The sequence below is a fragment of the Thamnophis sirtalis genome, unplaced genomic scaffold, assembly GCF_051295495.1.
Source record: "Thamnophis sirtalis isolate CommonGarterSnake01/CBP01778 unplaced genomic scaffold, rThaSir2_p1.2 scaffold_5, whole genome shotgun sequence".
In the NCBI taxonomy this organism is placed as follows: Eukaryota; Metazoa; Chordata; class Lepidosauria; order Squamata; family Natricidae; genus Thamnophis; species Thamnophis sirtalis.
Window position 1 is genome coordinate 111,104,070 of NW_028261385.1, and position 22,284 is coordinate 111,126,353.

Below are 22,284 nucleotides of genomic sequence, written 5' to 3' on the forward strand. Positions count from 1 at the left end.
GTTTCTACTTCATTAATATAAATGTATCCTGTTCTATTAAATGAGTCTCCTGTAGATAAGCAGTATCTTCAATTAGTGATATTAAATATGCTAGGTTTATGGAGATTTTTTTATTCTTACAGTTCTTTTATATTAAGAATAACTAACTTCATCTACAAATTTTCACTATTCTCCCAATACCAGTACCCTTTTCCAATTTTAAAAAACTTCCAAAGATGTAATGAACATTCCCTTATATTTGAATGATCTTGGTTTTCTTTCAAGTTGATCTGCACTCAACTGCTGGAATTGGCTATTACAGTTATTATATCAAACTCTAGCACCATAATTTTTTTAATTAATAAGATTAACAAAATATCGGTACTGGTGATCCTCTGTATGATACTTTTACTTATGCACATCTGCTTATATCTTATTCTATACATATAATTTTTGAAAAGGAAGACCGATGGAGTAATGAAAGATGACCATTCCCATTTGAATTAGCCAGGGCTTCAGTACTTTGAAGTACTGGTTTGATTAAACTTCAGTCCCACTTCTGTAAGGCTGCTCCTACTGATATGCTGTGGCTGTCTTTCAAGTGCTTTGGTCAGGATACAAAGAGAATTTGGAGTTCTAAGCAAAGATATAATGGAGGTTTCAAACCTCTTCAAATGGGCTATTCAGACTTTACCAAACATTTTGGTGGTGGGCCATTTCAGGGATAGAATTCCCTTGGTAAGTTCTGAACATTTTCAGTAAGTAGAATAGCCCATTTAATGTTGAAATGCTTTAACTTGAAATACTTTTCCATGCTTTGTAATTTTGTACCATTAATAGTATAAGGTAGTTTTATTAGTTAAACTGCAAATTTTTGAGTTCCTTGGAATTTGTCAGCTAGTATGTTAAACAAAAACAAAACAAAAATGAGGTGGGACAGAATTTTGATTTGATTTGTTAACTTGCTTTTATTTTGTTTTGATACCTTATCAGTCTTGACAATTGACCTCCTGGGTGTTTTTTTGTTGTTGTTTTGTTTTTAAAACATATTTGATAAAACTTCAGAGTTTATTGAAATTGAAAAACAAGATAAAATGTTTCTATTAAAAAAAAATGAAAACGAAACTAAATATATGTTGTCTTCTGCTCCATTTCAGGAAATATGTTTCCAACTATTGGTGATGTCCATCTAGCCCCATTTACAGATGAACAGCTATACATGGAACAGTTCACAAAAGCTAACTTTTGGTGCGTCTTTTCTCTTCTGAAATCCAGTTTTTGCTACTGTAGTTTATCCCACAGCAAACAGGGACTGTACTTCCCCACTTGGGTCACCCCAAATGTATAAAGGAGCTATGGAATTTATTGCTAGAATGTTGAACTACATGAAGAATTTCTGGTTTCATTTGAACTCAGTGCTGCCTGTTCTGCCTAGCAGGCAGGTTCTTCCGGGTGTTCTGCAGTGCCATAGCTATTATTTCCCGAATGGTTTTTTCAGATGAAGCTAATGTATGAGAGATGTGTTTATTTTCAAACCTTGCATCAGTTTCTTCTTGGATTTCTTTTGTTTAATATTTTATATTTTTCATCTTATCAGTTGTGATATCTTATATTGTAGGTATCAGCCATCTTTTCATGGAGTAGATTTATCAGCACTCCGAGGTGCAGCAGTAGATGAATATTTCAGACAGCCTGTTGTGGTAAGTTGAATTATTCCTATAACACTTTGGAGGTTTGATAGTAGTTGAAATAATTAACCTGTGAATGCCATACATATGCAATTGTGCTAAGCACAGACATTGTGCTAACATGCCTTCAAGGCCGTCTTGGCATGAATATTACCCATGGTGGTTCTAATCCTAGATATAGTTGTTCAACAACTATACAGTTTCCTCATTCTTGACCCATGTTCAATAAATAGCACCTTTCCCTCACACAAAATAACTAAATTCACTAGTATTTGTCCTTTTGTCATTAATCAAAAATTGGCTGGAATTCTTCAGGCAAAGCTTTACCTGAAATACCACTTTATGATTTTGAACACATTTATAGAAATCTTGGAAGTTCTTTGAGAAGGAATTAGTCTGACTCATACAGAAATTTGATAAAACTCCTCCCCCTTAAGGTTTTACAAAGAAGCAGACAATGTGTTAGAGAACTTTTTTCTGTTAAGAACTTCATGCCCTATGTTTGAGCTTTTCCCATTGCTACATTCCTTTTGTTGACCTTGATTGGTACTCCTGACATTAGGGCCGATACTGCTTCAAACCCAATCCCTCCCAAATCACCCACATTCCAATTCCTCCCACTGTGCCAAGGTGGCGCAGTGGTTAAATGCAGCACTGCAGGCTACTGCTAGATCAGCAGGTCAGCGGTTCAAATCTCACCGGCTCAGGGTTGACTCAGCCTTCCATCCTTCCGAGGTGGGTAAAATGAGCACCCAGATTGTTGGGGGCAATATGCTGACTCTCTGTAAACCGCTTAGAGAGGCCTGAAAGGCCTATGAAGCGGTATATAAGTCCACTGCTATTGTTGCTATGTCAGGCTGGCAACATGAAAAGTGAAGCAGCAGCAGTATGGCATCTGTGACACAATTAACACGTCCTTGTTTCTTTTCCTGAAAAGAAGACTACTTAGAATGAGAATTCTGAATGCAAACACTGCTTGTGGTTCCATTAGGTAACTTTTGTGTTAATTCATGAATGGCTGGTTTTACTCCATTTAAAGATTTTTGGAATTAATTGTGACCAAAATATTGAAGTGTTAGAACTAGAGAGGGGCTTAAATCACAGAGTAGTTTGTTCCATTGCCCACTGTCTACCTCTGCTTCAGTGTGACTGAAAACTTAGAAGGAAAGTATAGCATAATAAAACTGTGCAATGCATTAGATCTGAAATAGCTATATTTTATCCCAAGATTGTGCACCTGCCAGCACAATGCTAGAAAAATGTGTGCTTGGTTTAAGGAGTTGAAGGCATGTACTATATGTGTGTACTGACAGACAGCTTTCAGTCTTTCTGGAAAGTTCACAATCCTATAATATAGTCTAGCTTTCTCCATTTGGTGAACTGCAGATGAGCTGGAGGAAATATCAACTGAAAGGTTTATTTTTTCCCCAGACATTTTCTGGTCTATAAGACAGTCATCCTACCCTAACCAGAACTAATTATTAATTTATTTTGCTTTTGTTCCTAGGATACCTTTGATATTAGGATTCTAATGGCCAAATCTGTTAAATACACCGTAAACTTCTTAGATGCCAAAGAAGCAGATTTGCACAGGTAATCTTTTCTCCAAAAAATTAAAGACTCTGATTCCACTGTGATGTTGGAGAACTTATATTTCCTTTAGAAATGTTATGTTTGTTTTACATTAGTAAGACTTGTTTTTAATTAGATGCCAAAATATCAACCATCATAATTATAGTCAATAATTTTCTATAGCACATTGGCAAACTTTTGCAGCTATCTTTTCACCTCACTTGGTGATATAACTTTCCTTCTTCCATACACTTCCCATTCGGAATCTATACAGATGAGCCATCATAGGCTTACAGTTTGGGAATCTGCCATAAAAAGTAGTCTAAACCTCATCTTTTGTGAATTTTCATTCATTACTTTGGAGTTAATAGAACCTTTCCCTGAAATATTTTCCATGCTGATCCAGAACTGACCCAAAATAGATCATGCTTCTGCTTAGCCTCTTTCTCTTAACGGGGTTGTGGATTTTGGCCTGGTGAAGGTGTCTATATCAAACATACTTTGCTTGTAGGAAGCCAAGACTTATTTGCTCAGTATCTTGCAGGAATAGGTTTTGAGTACTGAAAAAATCATCATGCTGGATTATTTGAATTGCTGTAGATTAGGTACTGATGGGGTCATTTTCAATGCTTGTCATTGTCATGTCTGCTGAATTTGTCATTTCTTAGAAAGTCTAAAAATAGTCCATCCCCTAAATAGGACCCATATTATTTAGCTGCCTGTTTTCAATCCATGTAGGTTTCTTTTGGGATCAGAATTGGAACCTAGTTGATAAATCTGAGCTATCAACATAGATAAACATTTAACATAGAATTATTGTGCATAATATTTGTTTTATGATCTTTTTATCTTGAAATATAGATATGTACATTTAAATTGAAATAGGAATTAAGAACCAGTCTTTTTTAAAAGAAAGATTTCTTTAATCCAGATTTTCTCAACCTTGGCAACTTTAAGATGTGTGACTATCTGGGAAATACTGGAATTGACATCAGCACATCTTAAGGTCACGAAGAGTGAGAAACACTTGTTTAATCAAATAACACTTCAAGGAAAATTATTACTCTCTTTGTCAAAATGACAAATGGCAACATAAGCCAATCTGAGTCTCTGAAGTGTGCAGTGAGAATTCTTCTGTGTTGGGAAAGTTCTGAATACAATTCTCAGCATTGCTCCAGACTATAATGTTTGACTTGAGTAATTGTGCCTTATATACTGCGTGAAAGGGGTTATTATATTCCTAGTATGTAATGTGCACTATATGTTGTCTATGTATATAGAACAATGTGTCTACAAGAAATTAGTTTCATGCAACTCACTGTGACTTTTATTTTCCAGGATAGAAATTCCATTCAAATTCCACATGCTACATTCAGGATTAGTCCATGGGTTGGCTTTCTGGTTTGACGTAGCCTTCATTGGTTCAGTGTAAGTGTGGACAAATATGTGCTTTCCTACCATCAAGTGTTAACTTAATTATTATTACAATCTTGTATAACATTAACTTGAACATGCCAGATTACAATAGCAACTATAAATGACAATTATTTTTTGATTTGTGTCCTATGACTAAATATGTGAAAAATAAAGAAAAGAAAGAAAATGTGCATTTTTGCATTTTCTTTCTTATTGTTCTTATTTGGAAATGAAGAGTTTCCTAATCCAATATTATTTATCTCAAGACTGATTAAAGTTGTGTTATTTGACCCTAAATCTGTGCACCTAATAAGTTACATATGAATTTCTAATGTATATTATATTGGCTTGCACAAACAATTGTGCAGCTGAATCTGTTTTTAAAACTACAGTAAATATTTGAAAGATGGACTATGGATTCATGAAGCTTCTACTCTTGACTTTTGTCTCTATCCTTCTATTAGAATGACTGTTTGGCTTTCAACTGCTCCCACAGAACCTCTTACCCACTGGTATCAAGTTCGGTGCCTGTTTCAGTCTCCGCTTTTTGCTAAGGCTGGTGACACCCTCTCAGGAACATGCCTCCTCATTGCCAACAAGAGGTAAGATGTGAGGAATCATGTTGAGGAAATGAGCAAGTGTCCTCAAAGTAACTTGTCAAAGTGGCTAAGAGTCTAATGCAGATATGTCAAATTCAAGGCCCACAGGCCAGATCCAGCCTATGATGTGTTTAGATCTGGCCCACAAGCAGACTACTAGTAGTAGGAGATTGAGTAGTTACCTCCTCGCTTCTTTGGGTGCTTTGTCAGTGGTAGCAGCACTAGCAGAGGATAAGCATGCGTGGAGCTATGTGGCAGCTGTAAACGCAGGGGTCAGGCAGCCACAGAATGGGACAGAGACCAGGTAGCCTGGCTCGGTAGGCATGGCTGCGTGGTCGCAGCCAAGTCACTGCGACTAGATTGGCGTAGCTTGCTCGATGTGGCCTGCTCGATACCGCTTACTGGGCACAGCCAATTCGGGAGGACTGAGTCAGTACAGAATAAGTTGCACCGACTAACTCAACATGGGGACAACTCAGTGTCCCACAAGCTCATTGTCTCCCCAAACTGCTGGCAGCCAAGCATGTGCGTGCATTCCACGTTTGGGGATTTTTATGCACAGAGGAAGGAGACGGCCTTCTCCCCAAGCCCAGGCATGATTGGCAGTTTGCTAGCTCAGATGTGGATAAAAGTCTCCAAGTTTGGAATGTGTGTGTGTGTGCATGTGCACAGCATGCCAAAGGAAAAGTTCTCCCAGTCCCAGACATGGTTGCATTTCCCTGTCCAGTGCCCCCTCCCAGCAAAGCAGATGGTTCTTGAAAAGCAGCAAGCTATACTTGTGTATTCATGAAATAAAATAGGGTAGGCTTACATAAAATTAGTTATTTATTTACAATTATTGCACTTTCTAGATTAAATAGTTTAGCAGAAAATGTTTGGTCTTTTCTATAATACTTTAGAAGAGCAGTGGCTGAAATTGGTTCTAGTGTCTCTTATATTTCCTTTTTAAATCAAATTCACAATTGTTTTCTCTTATCTTTTAATACATTCAGGATATCCATTAGCTAATTGTCATAAAGGATAACTAGATGACTATTCACCATACCACTTATTCTTCTTTTTCAGACAGAGTTATGACATAAGTATTGTCGCTCAAGTGGATCAAACAGGCTCTAAATCCAGCAATCTTCTTGACCTGAAAAATCCCTTTTTCAGGTACCATACTGAATTTTTTATATGTATCTTTACTTCTCTGTGTGAGTGAGAGAGTATAGGTCTGTGGTCTGGAAATGGGGTGTCTAAAAGAAGAGACTACTCTAATATAGTATCAAGCAGAAAGAACCAAAATACAAATTTTAGCTATATATCCAACAAATATATTTAAAATCTGTAATTAAAAAAACTTTTATATTATTAGCCAAAAGGTATAGGAGCAATTAAAAGCTTTGGTTTAAGGTAAGACTATTAATATTATTCTAATGTTTTACTTATGCTTCAAAACCTTGGAAACTGGACTTTAAGATCGAAGTATGAGTCGGTTCAGTTTTATATGTGATGAGGGATTAATAAAATACAGTTTACATTAATACTGTCAACTATCCAACTCGGTAAGACAGCAAAAGAACCTCCTGGGACATTTTTTTTAGCAAAGTATGAACATTCCATATAGGTACAGAAATAGAAAAGCCACTTCTAACTATTTCGCACAGAAACGGTGTAGGAAAACTTTCCCCTTTCCCCCCTAGTCCTCCCAATGTCCATTTTCACCAATCATTTGCATGCACTTTGTTTTGGGAGTGATCTGTCTGCCTTGGACATTCCCAGCCAGTTATCTTGTGGTGTTGACTGAGTCTGTTTCAGGTTTCCAGTCAGCACACTTGAATTCCAAATTTTGTTCCAATGCCTTCCCTCCCTCCTCCTGTAACTGTTGTCTGGTTGCAAGTGGGGCTGCCGACCCTCCACAAAGAAGATTAATCCTACAAGGAAACAAATACACGTGTTATTATACCATGATCTATTTGCACTAATTATCCTATCGGGGTTAGTCCAGGTACCTAGCATGGAACCTCTTGATGAGTCTAGAGCAGAGGTGTCAAACTGGCGGTCTGTGGACCAGATGTGTCACACGCAGGCCACCCCAGCTCTGCAAATGGGAAAAACACCATGAAATGTCACATGACGGTAACGTGGCACGGCAAGTTTGACACCTGTGGTCTAGGGGCATGGATTTTCATTGCCGTCACCCATTCTGCCTCTGCCAAGGGAAACCCCTTCCATAAGACTAAATATTGCAACTTCCCTTTGTAGCATTAAGAGTCAAGAATATCCTTGATCTTTCTCCTTCTATCCATCTAGGGAGGGGGAGGCTCAATGAACAGCCTCAGCGGTGAGCTACGGAAGGGCTTTAACAAACTACAGTGAAACACTGGGTGAATGCGCTTGAGGTTTTTTGGCAATTTCAATTCCACCATCACCGGATTCACAAGCCGGCTGATAGGGAAAGGACCTATGTATTTAGGCCCCAACCTCTTGCAGGGCTACCCCAACTGCAAGAACCTCATGGACAGGTACACCTCATTTCCTATTCTAAACTCCTTCTCAGGTGGTCTCTTCTTGTCAGCTTGTCTCTTCTGCTCTTCCCATGCTGCTTCTAATGCTTTGCGCACCAAGAGCCAGATGGTTTTCAAAGTACTTATCCACTCAGTCAATGAAGTTGACAAAGAGTTCTCTTGAGGGAACTCTAGCATAGGCAAAAATTCCATATCGATAGCCAGTCGAAAGGGGGTAAACCCGGTGCTGTTATGTAGTGTTATTCTGTGCCACCTCAGCGAAGGGCAGAAGTTTATCCCAATTGTCTTGCTGGTAGTTCATGTATCATCGAAGATATTGCTCAAAGACTACATCCGTACGTTCACAGGTGCCATTGTTCAGAGGTGCCATTCATTTGAGGATGCTGGGCAGAGCTAAGATCCTGGGAGGACCCTAACAAGCTCGGGAACTCTCGCCAGTACTTTGATTTGAATTGCACTCCCCAATCTGAGATCATGCATTTCAGAACACTATGCAGTTGGTAATTGTGCTGTACAAAAAGTCTAGCTAGGGATCAAGTAAAAGATCCTCTGACACACCACAAAGTGGACTTGCTTAGAGAATAAGTTTGTAATGACCCAGTTCACTGTATTCCTACCGTTTTCCAGCAACTCCCCAGGAAAGTCCATAGATATATCCCTCGAGGGAGTCATAGAGCTGGCCACAGTTTGTAACAGTCCTGGAGGCTTGCCAGGCAGCCTCTTAACTGAAGCACAAACAGGGCAGCTGGCTACCTAGTCTTCTATGTCTTTCTTCACCTGCGCCACCAAAACTGTCGCTTTACGAGATGAAAGGTTTGTACAAATCCAAAATGCCCTGCTGCCTTCTCATCATGGCTCCGCTGCAATACTAAGATCATTGGCTTGATGCGATGTATAGTTTGCTCCCCGTCCATGCCAATCCGTCCCTCAAGGACAGCTCACATTTGTATTGTTGAAACTACTCATCCCCTGCTAAGGCTACTATTAGTGGTTGGGTTAGATTTTTGGTCAGCTATGATGGCAATGCTTCTTGCTGTCTCATGAGGGCCGGTGCTGTTACTTGTTCTGAAGGAATGATGGAATTGACAACCTCCTCTTGAGCACTGTTGTTCTGTGGCATTTGGGAGGATGTCTGCCAAGAAAAGTTGCCCTCCCAGTAGATAACGGAGTGAAGTTGAAGTGATTGAAGTATTGGCACTATTGTACTTGGGAGACAACTTTCCAGGAGCCTTCAGTGTTTCTAGATTCTTGTGGTCCATCCACGCCTCAAAAGGAATCTTACTGCCTTCCAAGAATTGCCTCTAGGTTAGGGGAGCCCAGCTGACTGCTTAGGCTTCCATTTCCCAGGTACCCCATCGTCTCTCAGTCTCCGAAAGCTTGCAGGACGTTCATAGCTGCAACTCTCCTTTTGCATTCTTCTGGAGCAGCACCACCCTCAAGGCCTCATCACTGGCATCTGCTTATATGACAAAGAGCTCATCTAGGTCAGTGTGCTTTAGGACCGGTTTGGCAGCAAAAAGATCCGTTAGTTTCTCAAATGCGGCTTGGCACTCTTTAGTGACCAATTCAGGATGAACTGGGCTTGGCTTCCCCTTTCATCTTCAACAAATGCATGATCAGTATGGCTATTTGAGTGAATGTGGGGATGAATTGATGAATTCAAATTAGATCACCAGGACCTGATGGAATACACCCAGAGTTCTAAAGCGGCTGGCAGATGTCATCTCAGAACCACTGTACCACATCTTTCAAAAATCCTGGAGAACCAGGGAACTACCAGAGGACTGGAAAAGAGTTGATGTGATTCCCATCTTTAAAAAAGGTGGGGGGGGAACAGACCTGGGAAACTACATACCAATCAGCCTAAATCAATACAGGGAAGATACTGGAAAAGATAATAAAAAAACAGATCTGCCAACAACAAGAAATGAGTAAAGTAATAACTAGCAGTCAGCACGGATTCATTAAAAACCAATGCCAAACCAATCATATTTCATTGTTCAACATAGTGACAAAATTAGTAGACCAGTGAAATACTGTGGACATAATACAGTATATATATATTTCAGCAAGGCCTGCTGAAGTCTAAATATAGACTTATACTGGGAGGTAGGGCGGGTTCCTGTTTGGGTGGGGGTTGGACTAGATGATCTACAGTACAAGGTCCCTTCTAACTCTGTTAATCTGTTAAAAGAAAAGAATTAGCAATAGAAGTTTGCAAAGTCGAGAAAACTCAGCAATTGTTTCTTCATTTGCAGGGCCTCCCACTGTAATATCACCCATATCTTCCCAGAATCCATCTCAATACAAGTGCTCATGCAGGATGTAATTTATCAGCTGCATGAACACTGCTGGGGCCCCCTGTAGCCCAAACAGCATTAGGAACTGGTAGCAGCCCAGGGGGCAGTTAAACATCATTTTCCATTCATTCCATTTCTTAATTCTCGATAATATGCCTCCTTCAAGTCCAGCTTCCCTTTGCGAGCTGCCCCAACATGTTCTTTATCAAAGGGAAGGGGTACATATTTTCCATACATATAGAGTTTAGTTGATGCACAACCTAAGGGACCCATTATGGGGCTGCCATCCTCGATCCTGACCAGCTGAATGAAATCCCCAACTAAATTTTTGTCTATGAAAATGGAGCTCCTTGATCTCTCTGAGTGTCATTGACTATAGTTTTGGCTTTGGTAACTTGGCCCCAGGCAAATCTCAATTGCACAGTCTGTGGGGCAATGGGGTGGAAGTATGTCAGGTGTTTTTTCACTAAAGTTTTCAGCCAGATTGCAATTCTCTTTAGGAATCAGCAGCTCTAAGCTATCTACTCCCTCTAGTTTATTGGCATTTCTGCTTCCGCTTTCTTAATCGCAGGCATGTGGCAGCTTCTTTGCATTTTCACTAACTGTTGCAGGTTGGATATTTTCTTTCGCACCTGCCATTTGTTTCTATACCCAGTCAATAGATGGGCTCCATTTTTTCCACCACGCCAGGCCTAGGATCATGGCCTCTGTTATCTCAGGTGCCATGATAAATTGAATAAACTCTGTGTGGTTTATTACTGTGGTTTTCAGTTTCATAGGCTTGGTTAGGGAGGTCTCTGGAACCCTGCCTGCTTCTTTAGCTTCCTTAGCCTTATCCCTAGCTTCTCTATGACTTGGGGGCTGACCAGGGATCCAACAGTATCGAGTCCAACAGGACTATAACCCTGAGGAGGAGATTGAAATCTCTGCCCTAGTAGTCATAGGGATGATGGGGTCACTTAACATTGGGTTGTCTTTTCCTTCGCTGTCACTTTCATAGAAGACTGGCTGCGTCTTGGCAGGGATCAGAGTTTCCTCTCCTTTGCTGGATGGATGCTCTATGAGTTGTTGCCCTGCACAAGTTTTTTCCCTTGGCTTTTGTGGAGTCTTATTCTTGTGTTGGCTAGGAGGCGGGGTAGCAGTCATTGGTCATGGTGCAAGACACTTGGAGGCTCAGTGCCCTTCCTTACTACAGCAAAAGCAGCCACCAAATTTCTGATGGATCTTCCTCCTCTGGCTGGAGGCCCTTTTCCCCCTCAAGGAACCACTTGCTTCCCTGCTGGCCAGTGTTCGTGGAATTCCCATCAGGTCGATCTCAACCTCAATGGCCACATAGTACTATACTTGCAGGTCATGTGGCACCCTCCCTCCTTGGGGTAGGCAATTCTGGTACAGTTCCTTGTACAGTCCCTCTTGGAAATGGCAGACTATTTTCTCAAGTGACTGGCCAGGCAGCAGAAATCTTGAATGTACTCTGTTATTTGTCATTTCTACTGTTTCAGGGCATTGATATGGGCTTGAGTCCCGGACCACCATGGGGTCTTCAAACTGCTCCCTCAGGGCTTGCATGAAGAGGTCGAGGTCATCCAGGTTGGGGGCATTTTCATTATGCAACAACATCAACCATTCCAAAGGTTGACTATGATGACATGGATCCAGGCCATGTCATCGGGGTACATTACTCCATGTGGTACCAGGCTTGAGCAAGGAAATGGGCTAGGTGGCTTGGGCACCCATTGAAACAGGCCACAGGAGGAATGGCATTTCTCCTATACCAGGACTAATCCCTAGGGCGGAATTCCAGTTGTCACCACCAGTGCTGAGTTTCCAGCCATGGCTACTTGTGCTGGAGCCCCAACCCCATCTTTGAACCAACTTACGAGTATTTCCTCTGGCCAGTCAGTCTACGTGGCAAGTCAAGTCACGAAATTCTTCGATGTACTTGGAGACTGGGCAGCACCCCTGTCTGATATGCTTTATGTGGTCTCTAGCCTTGTGGTCAACTAGGAAGTCCTCAAATCTCAGTCTCAGGGCTGTCATGAAGCAGTTAAAATTGCAGAGCTCCAGTGTTTCTGAACTATGGAGGTTCACCATCCAATGTGCAGCTGACCCTTCTAGAACCAGTGTGACAACCCTGACTTCGGCACCTTCTGTATGGAGGTCCCTCCCATACTCCTACATGTAGGTCAGTACATATGCAAGAAAAAATCCCAGTTGCTGCAAATTTGATGGTGTCCGTTCTAAGGGTGGAAGCCACCTCCTGTCAAGTCGCAAGCCTTGCTTTGCGTTGAGATATCTCCTGGGCGGATCTTCCATGGTGGCAGTGGGTTCACCAGTAGCCCCTGCAATTTCAGTAGATGCCCCTGGTGTTGGGGATCCCCTTTGTTCATCGGTAGCCTCCTTTTGCACTCCTACCTCATCCGCAGCGTAAGCTGGGGCACCCTGGATCAGCATGCCGTAGATGGCCTCCCTCAGGAGTTAGTTGGACTGGTCTGGGGCTTCTTCCAGTTTGTCGTAGTCGTAGAGGTCTTCCATCTCCTGCTTCCAGTTAGGTTGGCGGCTCCCACAGGTGACATCCTTGGTTCTGCCGCCCCAGCCTTCCTTCTTCCCAATGCTGATGGACCGCCTCGGCTTGGCAGTGGTGCTTGAGACAATGTTCTCAATTCAGACATTGAGGGCCTCCTCTGCTTGGGTTTTGGGGAGTGGGGGTTCTCTCCTAGCCTTCACCTTCTTTATGGTTGCTGCCCTGGGCAGACATGGTGTGCACAATCCCCACAATAGGGCTGTTATCTCTCTGGGTTGACCAGTTTGCAGTTCCTGCCAATGTTCCTTCCCTCTCGAATCTTCCCAAGGAAGCAGGACTCTTGAAACTGAGGTTGTTCCAAAAGGAGCTTTTAAGGAAAGGCTTGTGATAACAAGAGGTCTAGGTAGGAACTAAATTTTCCCACTTATCAGCAATTTAAAGCAGTGCAAACAAAATTCCTCCCATGGTACAGCAATGCAGGAAATGGAAACAAACTTCATATAGAGAACTCTACAAGAAGTAAATAAAAACAGAAACTTCATATAGAGATCCCTCCAATCCTCCCCACTCCCACCAGAATGCCAGTGTCCCAACAGAAATATATAGGATCTGACAACTTGTACCTTGCCGAATACCCTTTCCATTCTCTCATCGAAGTCATTTATGAAGATATTGAAGAGTACTGGACCTAAGACAGAACCGCTTACTTACTTCCCTGTAGATGTAGTAACATTAAAACTCATTGAGTATGTTTTATCAGCCAGTTACAAATCCATCTGATGGTGATGCTGTCTATTCCACATTTTTCTAGTTTACCAAGAAGTTGGGTGTGGTCTACTTTGTCAAAGGTCTTGCTGAAGTTTAAATATGCTATGTCCACAGCATTTCACTGGTCTCCTAATTGTCACTTTGTCAAAGAATGAAATAAGATTGGTTGGCACGATCTGTTTTTAATAAACCCATACTTACTTCCAGCTATAACTTGATTTGTTTGTTGATGTTCAAAGATTTTTTTTCAATTATTTTTTCCAGTATCTTCCAAGGTATTGATGTTAGGCTGATTGGTCTGCAGTTTCCTTCCTGTCCCTCCCTTTTTTTAAAGATGGGAATCATATTAGCCCTTTTCCAATCCTCAGGTACTTCCCCAGTGGCTCCAGGATTTTTGAAAGATACTCCTTCATAACTCGGGTGTAATCCATCAGGTCCCGGTTATTTATCAGACAGGTGTTCTTTAACCATTTTCTTGCTTATTTTAATTTTTATTTCTAGTCTGTCTTTTACAATTATGGTAGGTTGGGCTATACTTTCTTTTTTGTGTGAAGACTAATGCAAAGAAAGAGTTAAGGACCTCTGCTTTCTCTCTACTGCCTATTACTTTCTTGCCATTTTCTCTCTTAGTGTTCAATTGTTTAGTGTGTTCAACTGTTTCATAGACTTTTTTCTTATTATTTATATGTTGAAAAAAAATCTTTTTATTATCTTCGACATTTGTTGCAAATCTTTGTTCATTCTGAGTCTTTGCTTTCCTCACTTCATCTTTGCAGATTCGGGCTATCTGCTGATATTCTGCCTTAGTTATGTGTCCCTCTTTCCATTTTTGTACTTATCGTTTTTGTCTTTTAGTTTTTCAGTTTTGTGCAACCATGCTGGTTTCTTTTTGGATTTCTTGTTTTTCTTTTTTAGTGGTGTTGTGTTGGTTTCACATGAACTACTAGTACTGCTTTTAAAAACCTTAGTAAGTGCACACCTAAAATACTACATCCAGTTTTGGTCACCACATTATTAAAAAGGTTGTTGAGACTTTGGAAAAAGTGCAGAGCAACAAAAATGATTAGGGGCCTAGAGACTAAAACATTTGATGAACAGTTGCAGGAATTGGATATGGCTAGTCTAGTGAAAAGAAGGACCAGGGCTGACATGTCAGCAGTGTTCCAATATCTGAAGGGCTGCCACAAAGAATTGTGGGTCAACCTATTTTCAGCATCCGAAGGAAAGACAAGAAACAATGGATGGAAGTTAAATCAAAGAGAGATTCAACCTAGAACTAAGCAAATATTTCCTGACAATGTTCAACCAGTGGAACAGTTTGCCTTCAGAAATTGTGGGTGCCCCATCACAGGTGGTTTTTAAACGAAGAGACTGGACAGCCATTTGTCTGAAATGGTATAGGGTTTCCTGCTTGAACAGAGGATTGGACTAGAAGACCTTAAAGTTCCTTCCAACTCTGATATTCTATATTTTTACCACTGAATTGCATTTTGTTGTATAGTGCCCAGTGTTCAAATCTGTCAAGATTATTCTGAATCTTGAGTTTATTTTCCGAAGTGTTAGTTATTCCCTCCAGCTTGGTATCATCTACAAATTTGATGGGCACCCTTCTGTCCCTCAACCAGTTCATTTATAAGAATATTGAAGAGTACTGGGCCTAAGACAGTATTCTTCCTTTCATGTAGATGTAGTTTCATTAAGGCAAACCTGGGCATTTTACAGCCTACAGGCCACATTGAGTCCTTTGACTGTTCCTGGGCAGCCTGCTATGCAGGTGGGTAGCGGGGGAGCAGCAGCCCTCCCCAACACTTCCAGTTTTTCATATGGTTCTTTGGGAAAATTAATAGCCAGCGAATTGCTAGTCTGCTTTTCATAAACCCATGTAGCTTCTAGTAATTGCCATGTTTGTTTCTAGGGGCCCATAAATCAGCTGCTTGATTATCTTTTCCAGGATTTTTTTAGATATTCATGTTTTTTGTTAATGTTAATTAACTTTCCAGTCCTCTAGTAGTTTCCCCATATTCCAGGAGATCTGAAAGAGATATTTTAGTGGTTCTGAGATCACGTCTGGCAGTCCCTTTGAAACCCTGGCATGTAATCCGTCTGGTCCCGATATTTGTTTAGAGTAGATAGGTGTTTTCTTAACCATTTTCTTGCCTATTTTGATTTGTATTCCTATTCTGTCTTCTGCGTTGCTGATGTTGTTAGGTTGGATTCTTTTTTCCTTTTGCGTGACAATAGATATAACGAATGAGAATCAGTTCTGGGACAGTTATACTGGAGTAATTTTTACTAACAGAGAAAAAGTGTTAGAGGAAGTTGAAGCTGCAGGAACTTTGGAGGAGAGTGACCATGTCATATTGGAATTCGATATAATGCAGACACAAGCAACAACATAACAACCAGTGTCTTAGACTTTAAAAGAGCTGTTTTTAACAAACATATAGCTTGGGAAGGATTTCATGGCTGAAAATTTTAAAGGGGGAAAAAACTCAAGAAGTTTGGGAAACTCTGAAAAATATGATTATAAAAGCCCAGTCCAGATCAATACCACTGAAAAAGAAAAATAAGAAATTCAAGAAGAAACCAGCATGGTTGCACAAAGAATTCTGATAAACTGGAAAGGGGAAAAAAAGGAGAAGTATAAAAATTGGAGAGAGGGAGAAATAACTAAGGCAGAATACCAGCAAGTAGCCTGAATCTGCAAAGATGAATTCAGGAAAGCTAAGGCTCAGAATGAAGCAAGACTTACAACAAATGTCAATAATAATAATAATAATTATAATTATAATAATAATTATAATTATTATTCTTTAAACATGTAAAAAACAAGAAAAAGTCAAGGAAACTAATGGTCCAATAATGAGAGAAGATGGCAAGGAAATGAAGGCAGCTGAGAGAAGCAGAGGTGCTTTCTATTTTCAACTGTCATCATTTTATATATATATATGTGTGTATGTGTGTGTGTGTGTGTATATATATATATATATAGTGTGTATATATATAATGTGTATATATATATAATGTGTATATATATATAATGTGTATATATATAATGTGTGTATATATATAGTGTATATATATATATAATGTGTGTATGTATGTATGTGTGTGTGTATATATATATATATATACACACATACATACATACACACACACACACACACACACACACACACACACACACACACATATATATATACACCAGCCTACTAAAAGCAGAACCATAAAAGGAATACAAATTAAAATAAGCAAGAAAATGGTAAGATAACACCTATCCACCCTAGACAAGTTCAAATCACCAGTATCTGACAGATTACATCCCAGAGTTCTAATAAAATGGCAGACACGAACTCTGAAGCATTGAAGCCTGACATCAATACATGGGAAAATCCTGGAAAAGATAATCAAGCAACAGATCTGCAAACACTTAGAAGCAAACAAAGTTATAACAAGAAGCAAACATGCCAAAGAAGTGTTACTTCATTGTTTGACAAAGTGACTTAATTAGTGGATTAGGAAATGCTGTGGACATAGTATACTTGGAATAAACATTTGACAAAGTAGACCACAACCTATTCTTTGTAAACTAGAAAAATGTGGGATAAACACCATCACCAGCAGATGGATTTGTACCCAGCGGACAAACTGCATTCAACATGTAGTTTTTAATGGAACTACATCTACATGGAGGGAGATAAACATTGGGGTACCCCAAGGTATCCATGCAGATTTGGGCTGTTTGCCGGTAGAATTGTTTTTAAATGTCAGGGCTACTGTGCATTTAAAAAAAACAAAAGGATATTGAATTGGAATTCAACTGCATTCCCTTGTCTCATTGTGTGAATACATTCAATAATTAGGTTTTGTTAACCCAGTTTAAAGTGTTTTGTATTGTGTAAACCTAGACCGAGTATAAATTATAATCTGGATCACTGAGAATCTTGAAAGAGTAAATAAGGGGCAAGGAAATGCAACAGCAAAGAGCCAGGGATGAAAGGGTATTTTTGTGTTGGTTTATTTTATTTATTTATTTATCCATCAAATCTATATGGCCATCAGTCTCACAAGAAGAGACTTCTTTGTTTAGGTGCTGTGAAACTGGATCAGGCAGTGACTAGAATTTAGGCTGAAATCATCTTGCTTCAAAAATGGAAAAGCATCAGAAAAGGCAAACAAAATAAAGGAAAATAATATCTCTTCACTAATACTGATCAGCAAGAAGGAAGAAGAACCATCTTTTGGTAACTGATTTGCTTTGGTGTTATTGGCATCTTCAGTGGGAAATCAGAATGATGAAGCTTCTGCTGCAATTCTGGAGTGATAATAAATTTTTTTGAAGGCAAATATACATGTCCCAGGATAATGTTGCAAAATCCAATCTGGGTCAGTCATCAGGACCAGAAGTTTTATCTTCCAAGCTTTCAGACTCACGCTGAAGCCCATCTTCTCTCTAGCAGAGTGTTCTGTATGTGATATTTATAGTGCCTGTTGTATGTGGCTTTTTTGATGTTGATTGGGATATGTTTATGGCTGGCTTTTAAGATATTAGCTGTCATTTGTTTATGTTGCTCAGCCCTCGCCTTCTAAGTACTGGTGATAAATGAGCACTCTGACCGAAGAAGTTTTTTTGATAAGAAGCGAAATGTCTTCAAGGAAAAACAAAATCCAGTTGCCTTTTGAAAAAGCACCTTTGAAATGGAGAAGAGAGAAAATCTGAACTCAATCTCTTCCACTAGTTTTATTTGGAGGAGATTTCAGGGATCAAAGGATAGAACACACTTTTATTGTGGTCCATCATGGCCTCTTAACAAACAGTACAGACTTAATTTTTTGTAGTGATTTAGGCTTTATGCTGTAAAAAGACACTGGGCTCCTTTAAAATGAGAAAAAATATTTCCTGCAACAGAGGCTTGAAAACATCACCAAAAAGTATAGAGAAACAGCATAAACTCTGGAGGAAAAATGAAAGAGAAGACACTATCTAAATGCTTTTTGTATATTTTTCCCTTTCTTTTAAAAGAAATTCGTTCATTACTGTATCGCATTTAAAAAGAACAATTTTAAATATTTATAAAATGTTGATTGTAACTGTCAATTATCAGTGGGTAGTGAATTTATATTATTGATCTAAGCATGTATAGGAAGGGCCACTTTGGTATAATAGTTAAGACATCAGGCTAGAAACTAGAAGGCAGCAAGTTCTAATCGTAACCACTGCAGAATAAACATGATGTCTTTCTGCAAATAAGCTATAAGACTCTCATACACGATCTTTCACATTAGAAAGACTAATAGGCACTTTATCCAAGATATGGCTCAATGAGCAAGAGGAGATTGTACTGGCATTGTTGCTGGTGATTAAGTGAATGTGTGTGTGTGTGTCTGCCTTTCAGGTATACAGGTACAACTCCTTCACCACCACCAGGTTCACACTATACATCTCCTTCAGAGAACATGTGGAACACAAGCGGCACCTACAACATGAACACAGGGATGGCCGTTGCTGGTACTGTATTTCTTGCTTCTCACTTCTGGGCTAAGATACTGTTTTACATCTACCTCTTGTTTATTTTGGGTCTAGGACATGAGCAATCAGGATATCAGTAGGATCCTTTGGCATCTTTCCATAAAGTAAAAGGATGGCTTTAAAGAGCTCAGTTCTGAAAGGATAGGCTCGATGTTTTTTAGGGTTCCTTGGCAAGAAGAATAATGCTGCTTAGGATATGGCAGCTTTTTCCTCTGGGTGAAGAATATAAGCTTGACACATATATGTTCCATTGGCATTATCACCATTCCTGGAAGAGTCTTGATTATGTTATGATAATGGTTATGTAGTGTATCACATTTGTGTCATCTATTGAATACCCAGAGCAGAAGAAAAAACTAAGTTGTCTCTTACCAAGCACATGCATAAATTTGCTTTTCTCATCATTTTTCCTCCTTCAGTTCCCAATCAACATTGACTGCTAGTCTTATTCTCCTGACTGGGAAATTTGAGTCTAAAGAGTCCTTGTCCACTGATGATGTCAGCCACATCTGTCTGCCATGCTTCTCTATATTAGAATAAAATGTTGTGTATTCACTTATTTTACTGCCTCGCATCCATATACCTAGATAGAAAAGACTTTAGATTGGGCAGGAATAAACATCCCTTTTAAGTGTGGCTTAGAGAGTGTGGTGCTGTATCTGTACCTGCCTAAAGAGACTTCTATGTCTGTAAGTGCTTTTTAAGTGTCTAAGAGTTTTTTCTCACCCCAAAAGGGTTGGACAGAGTCCTTGAAGGTCTGTGTCTTGAATAGCGCCTTGCTCACATTTGACTCTATTCCTTTCTAATGTGCTACAGGAATGCCCACAGCCTATGACCTCAGCAGTGTGATTGTGGGTGGCACTAATGTTGGTCACAACAACCTTATTCCTCTAGGTGAGTTTATTTGCATTGTACAGTATATTCTGGCTTAAAGGGGGAGTCCTAGAAAGCAATCTTGGTAGCACACCTGAGGAGCCCAGATCATCAGCATGACCTCGGTATTGAGTCTTTGGGGCGTTATACACGGTTCAATACTTATAGGCAAGCCCTTTGGGAAGCTAATATATCCTGCTTCATCTAAGTACTCTCCTCTGAATGCCTGGTAGGGTATATGGATCCTCGGCCACAGAATTACCTTTCTATTTTTTGACCTTGTGTTGTACCTCTGTTTTACCCCCTTGTGAGAAAAATGTACTCTACTGCCTTAGAATTCAACATGAATTTAAGTTCAGAGTGGTGTTATTTTATAATTTTCTGATTCAGAAAAATAAGTTTTAAAATGGTTTAGTTTTAAATAATTACAGTATAATTGAACAAAAGTGCCTGCAACATGTTTCATTGCGAAAGTATCTGCTATTTGCATTGACAATTGAAAGTTTATATAATAGATAAAGCTTTTATGGCCAGAAGCCAGCAAATGTATTAAGAGTAATTCTCATTACCCCTGATTTTTCTTCTTGTGATCTGTTTTTTTTAAATCTGGGTATCTACTGACTTCCCTGAATAGAATACAACTTTTATTATGGCACCTACCAGAATTATAGATAGAAACAAAAATAAGTTAAAACAAAACAGGATGAAAAACAATGCAATTGGTTTCATCAGCAGGCAGTCAAAATCTCCCCAATTTTACAAGCAATATAACCTGATTTTCCTGATGGGTAATGATGCCCTCATGAAAACAGGGTCTGCAGAAAAAGCTTGTCAAGTATGGGTTCCCCATATTTAAATACCTACAGAAATTGTGTTTTCATCTACATGAATGGTATAGATTAGGCAAGATCACTCAGTGATTTAATAGAAAGCCAAATAACTCTCAATTCTTCTTAGTGGCCCTTGTTAGAATAGATTGTTTCCTCTACTGGATATCAGAGTATAATAGCTTATGCAAATCTAATAAAACATAAACATTGTATTTGTGATCAGAATGAAAAGTAGCAAAACAGGATGGTTTCCTTGCAGAAAGGATATCTCAGAACTTTCCAGGCACCTAATACACTTAAGTTTTGGTAATGTTACTATCTCTTGAGAAGTGAAACTCCAACATAACCTTTAGGTTAAAAGCAGTTATACAAGGGATAGGTGGACATTATACCACCTTGAACTTAAAATGACTTTGTAGAAAAAACTTATTCCTATCCTTTTGAGTATTGACTTTATTAATGAACCTTGTCAGCAAAGTGGGTTTGAATCACATTCCCCCATTTCCATCTGTTCTGAGGACTTTTTAGTAGAAATGAGAATCAAAGTCACGGCACTTTGTAGTGTAAATGAATCCAGTGTGCCTATTCTTCTGGTATTTGTGATAAGTTGTTTCTGGTGCTCAAAACTAAGTTATTAGATAGAACATTAAAACATGCTGCAGAATTTTGCCAAGAGGGTGGGAAGAAATAACATACTGTGGGGGGATTATATCCTTGCAAATTCATTCAGCTATAGCCAAGAAAAAGCTGAATTTCAAGCCATTCCTTAAGGCATGGGAAGTTAGATAAAAGATTAATTCTGTAGGTACCAGTTTTAGAATTCACATGAATCATTGTATAATAACAAAAAAGATTCTTCTGTGTTTTCAAAGACAATAAGAAATAGTGCCTAACAAGTGCCCACAGGTCATTTTGCATGTACCACAGTTTGAAGAGGACTGAATCTCTTCATCTGCTTGCCAATTAATTTTTAATTTGGGAAAAAACTCCCAAATATCCGCCAGGCATATTCAGGCCCAAGGTATTCTGGATGAGAAAGATTTAGGGTTGTTGGTTACAGGATGGAAACCTAAAAAGATTTGCACATCTCAAACTTGCTGATATAAGCTTTGTATCAGATGAAATGTTTTTTTAAAGGAAACTATATTTGAGCTGATTTCCCAAGAGATACCTATTGTTGATTGTTAGATCATCCTCACAGCCACTTATAGTGTTCTATTAAAGAATTAGGAACAAATTATAACTACTTTTAGGGTCAGAACAAGTAAAATGCTATATTCTGAAACACCCTTGGGATAGGACACTCCAGCTCCCCAACCCTCCAAATTAAATCTACTTCTCCCCGCATAATTTTATCAAGACTGTGGTTTCTTTGTCACAGTAAGTTATAATATTGCCAAGCTGGAAAAGTTGTGTATCCAGAGAGGCTAGGGAGAGATTTTAGATTTCTAAAATTTAACATTCCAGTTGCCCCCTCCCTTGTAATTTGTGAGAAATGGCTTGTGTTTGACCTTCACGTAAATGCAGGAGAAAGGATTGTCAATTCCCAACCTCCATTCTCATTTATGATGACTCATCAAGTTGTTAATCAGATGCAGTGTAAGAGATTAGACCTTTTGCACGCACTGGCCTGGTTTTGGACTAGAGATGGGTGAGGCATCTGTAATGTGTGTACTTGCAGATGATGGAAACATG

At 39.4% G+C, this 22,284-nt stretch overlaps 2 protein-coding genes across 7 annotated transcripts in view; one reads left to right on the forward strand and one right to left on the reverse strand.

The window, feature by feature from the left end:
• Positions 1-22,284, forward strand: part of CARM1 (coactivator associated arginine methyltransferase 1) — an 84,161-nt gene that overhangs the window by 59,656 nt on the left and 2,221 nt on the right. For 4 of the 5 annotated variants that reach the window (XM_014057796.2, XM_087716565.1, XM_014057797.2 and 1 more), the window contains 8 exons: positions 1,137-1,227; positions 1,598-1,679; positions 3,175-3,260; positions 4,578-4,667; positions 5,120-5,257; positions 6,320-6,409; positions 18,753-18,865; positions 19,703-19,780. In XM_014057796.2, the coding sequence (XP_013913271.1) occupies positions 1,137-1,227; positions 1,598-1,679; positions 3,175-3,260; positions 4,578-4,667; positions 5,120-5,257; positions 6,320-6,409; positions 18,753-18,865; positions 19,703-19,780 (768 nt within the window). The remainder of the gene's footprint in view (positions 1-1,136; positions 1,228-1,597; positions 1,680-3,174; positions 3,261-4,577; positions 4,668-5,119; positions 5,258-6,319; positions 6,410-18,752; positions 18,866-19,702; positions 19,781-22,284) is intronic. The other variant, XM_087716567.1, reaches the window with a different exon arrangement.
• The window catches only part of LOC106542149 (protein YIPF2), a 34,873-nt gene continuing 19,143 nt past the window's right edge, over positions 6,555-22,284 (reverse strand). Inside the window, exon 10 of one of the 2 annotated variants that reach the window (XM_087716568.1) lies at positions 6,555-7,170. The gene's annotated coding sequence lies outside the window, so the exon portion shown is untranslated. Of the gene's footprint in view, positions 7,171-17,369; positions 18,311-22,284 lie in introns of those variants that run through there. The other variant, XM_014057800.2, reaches the window with a different exon arrangement.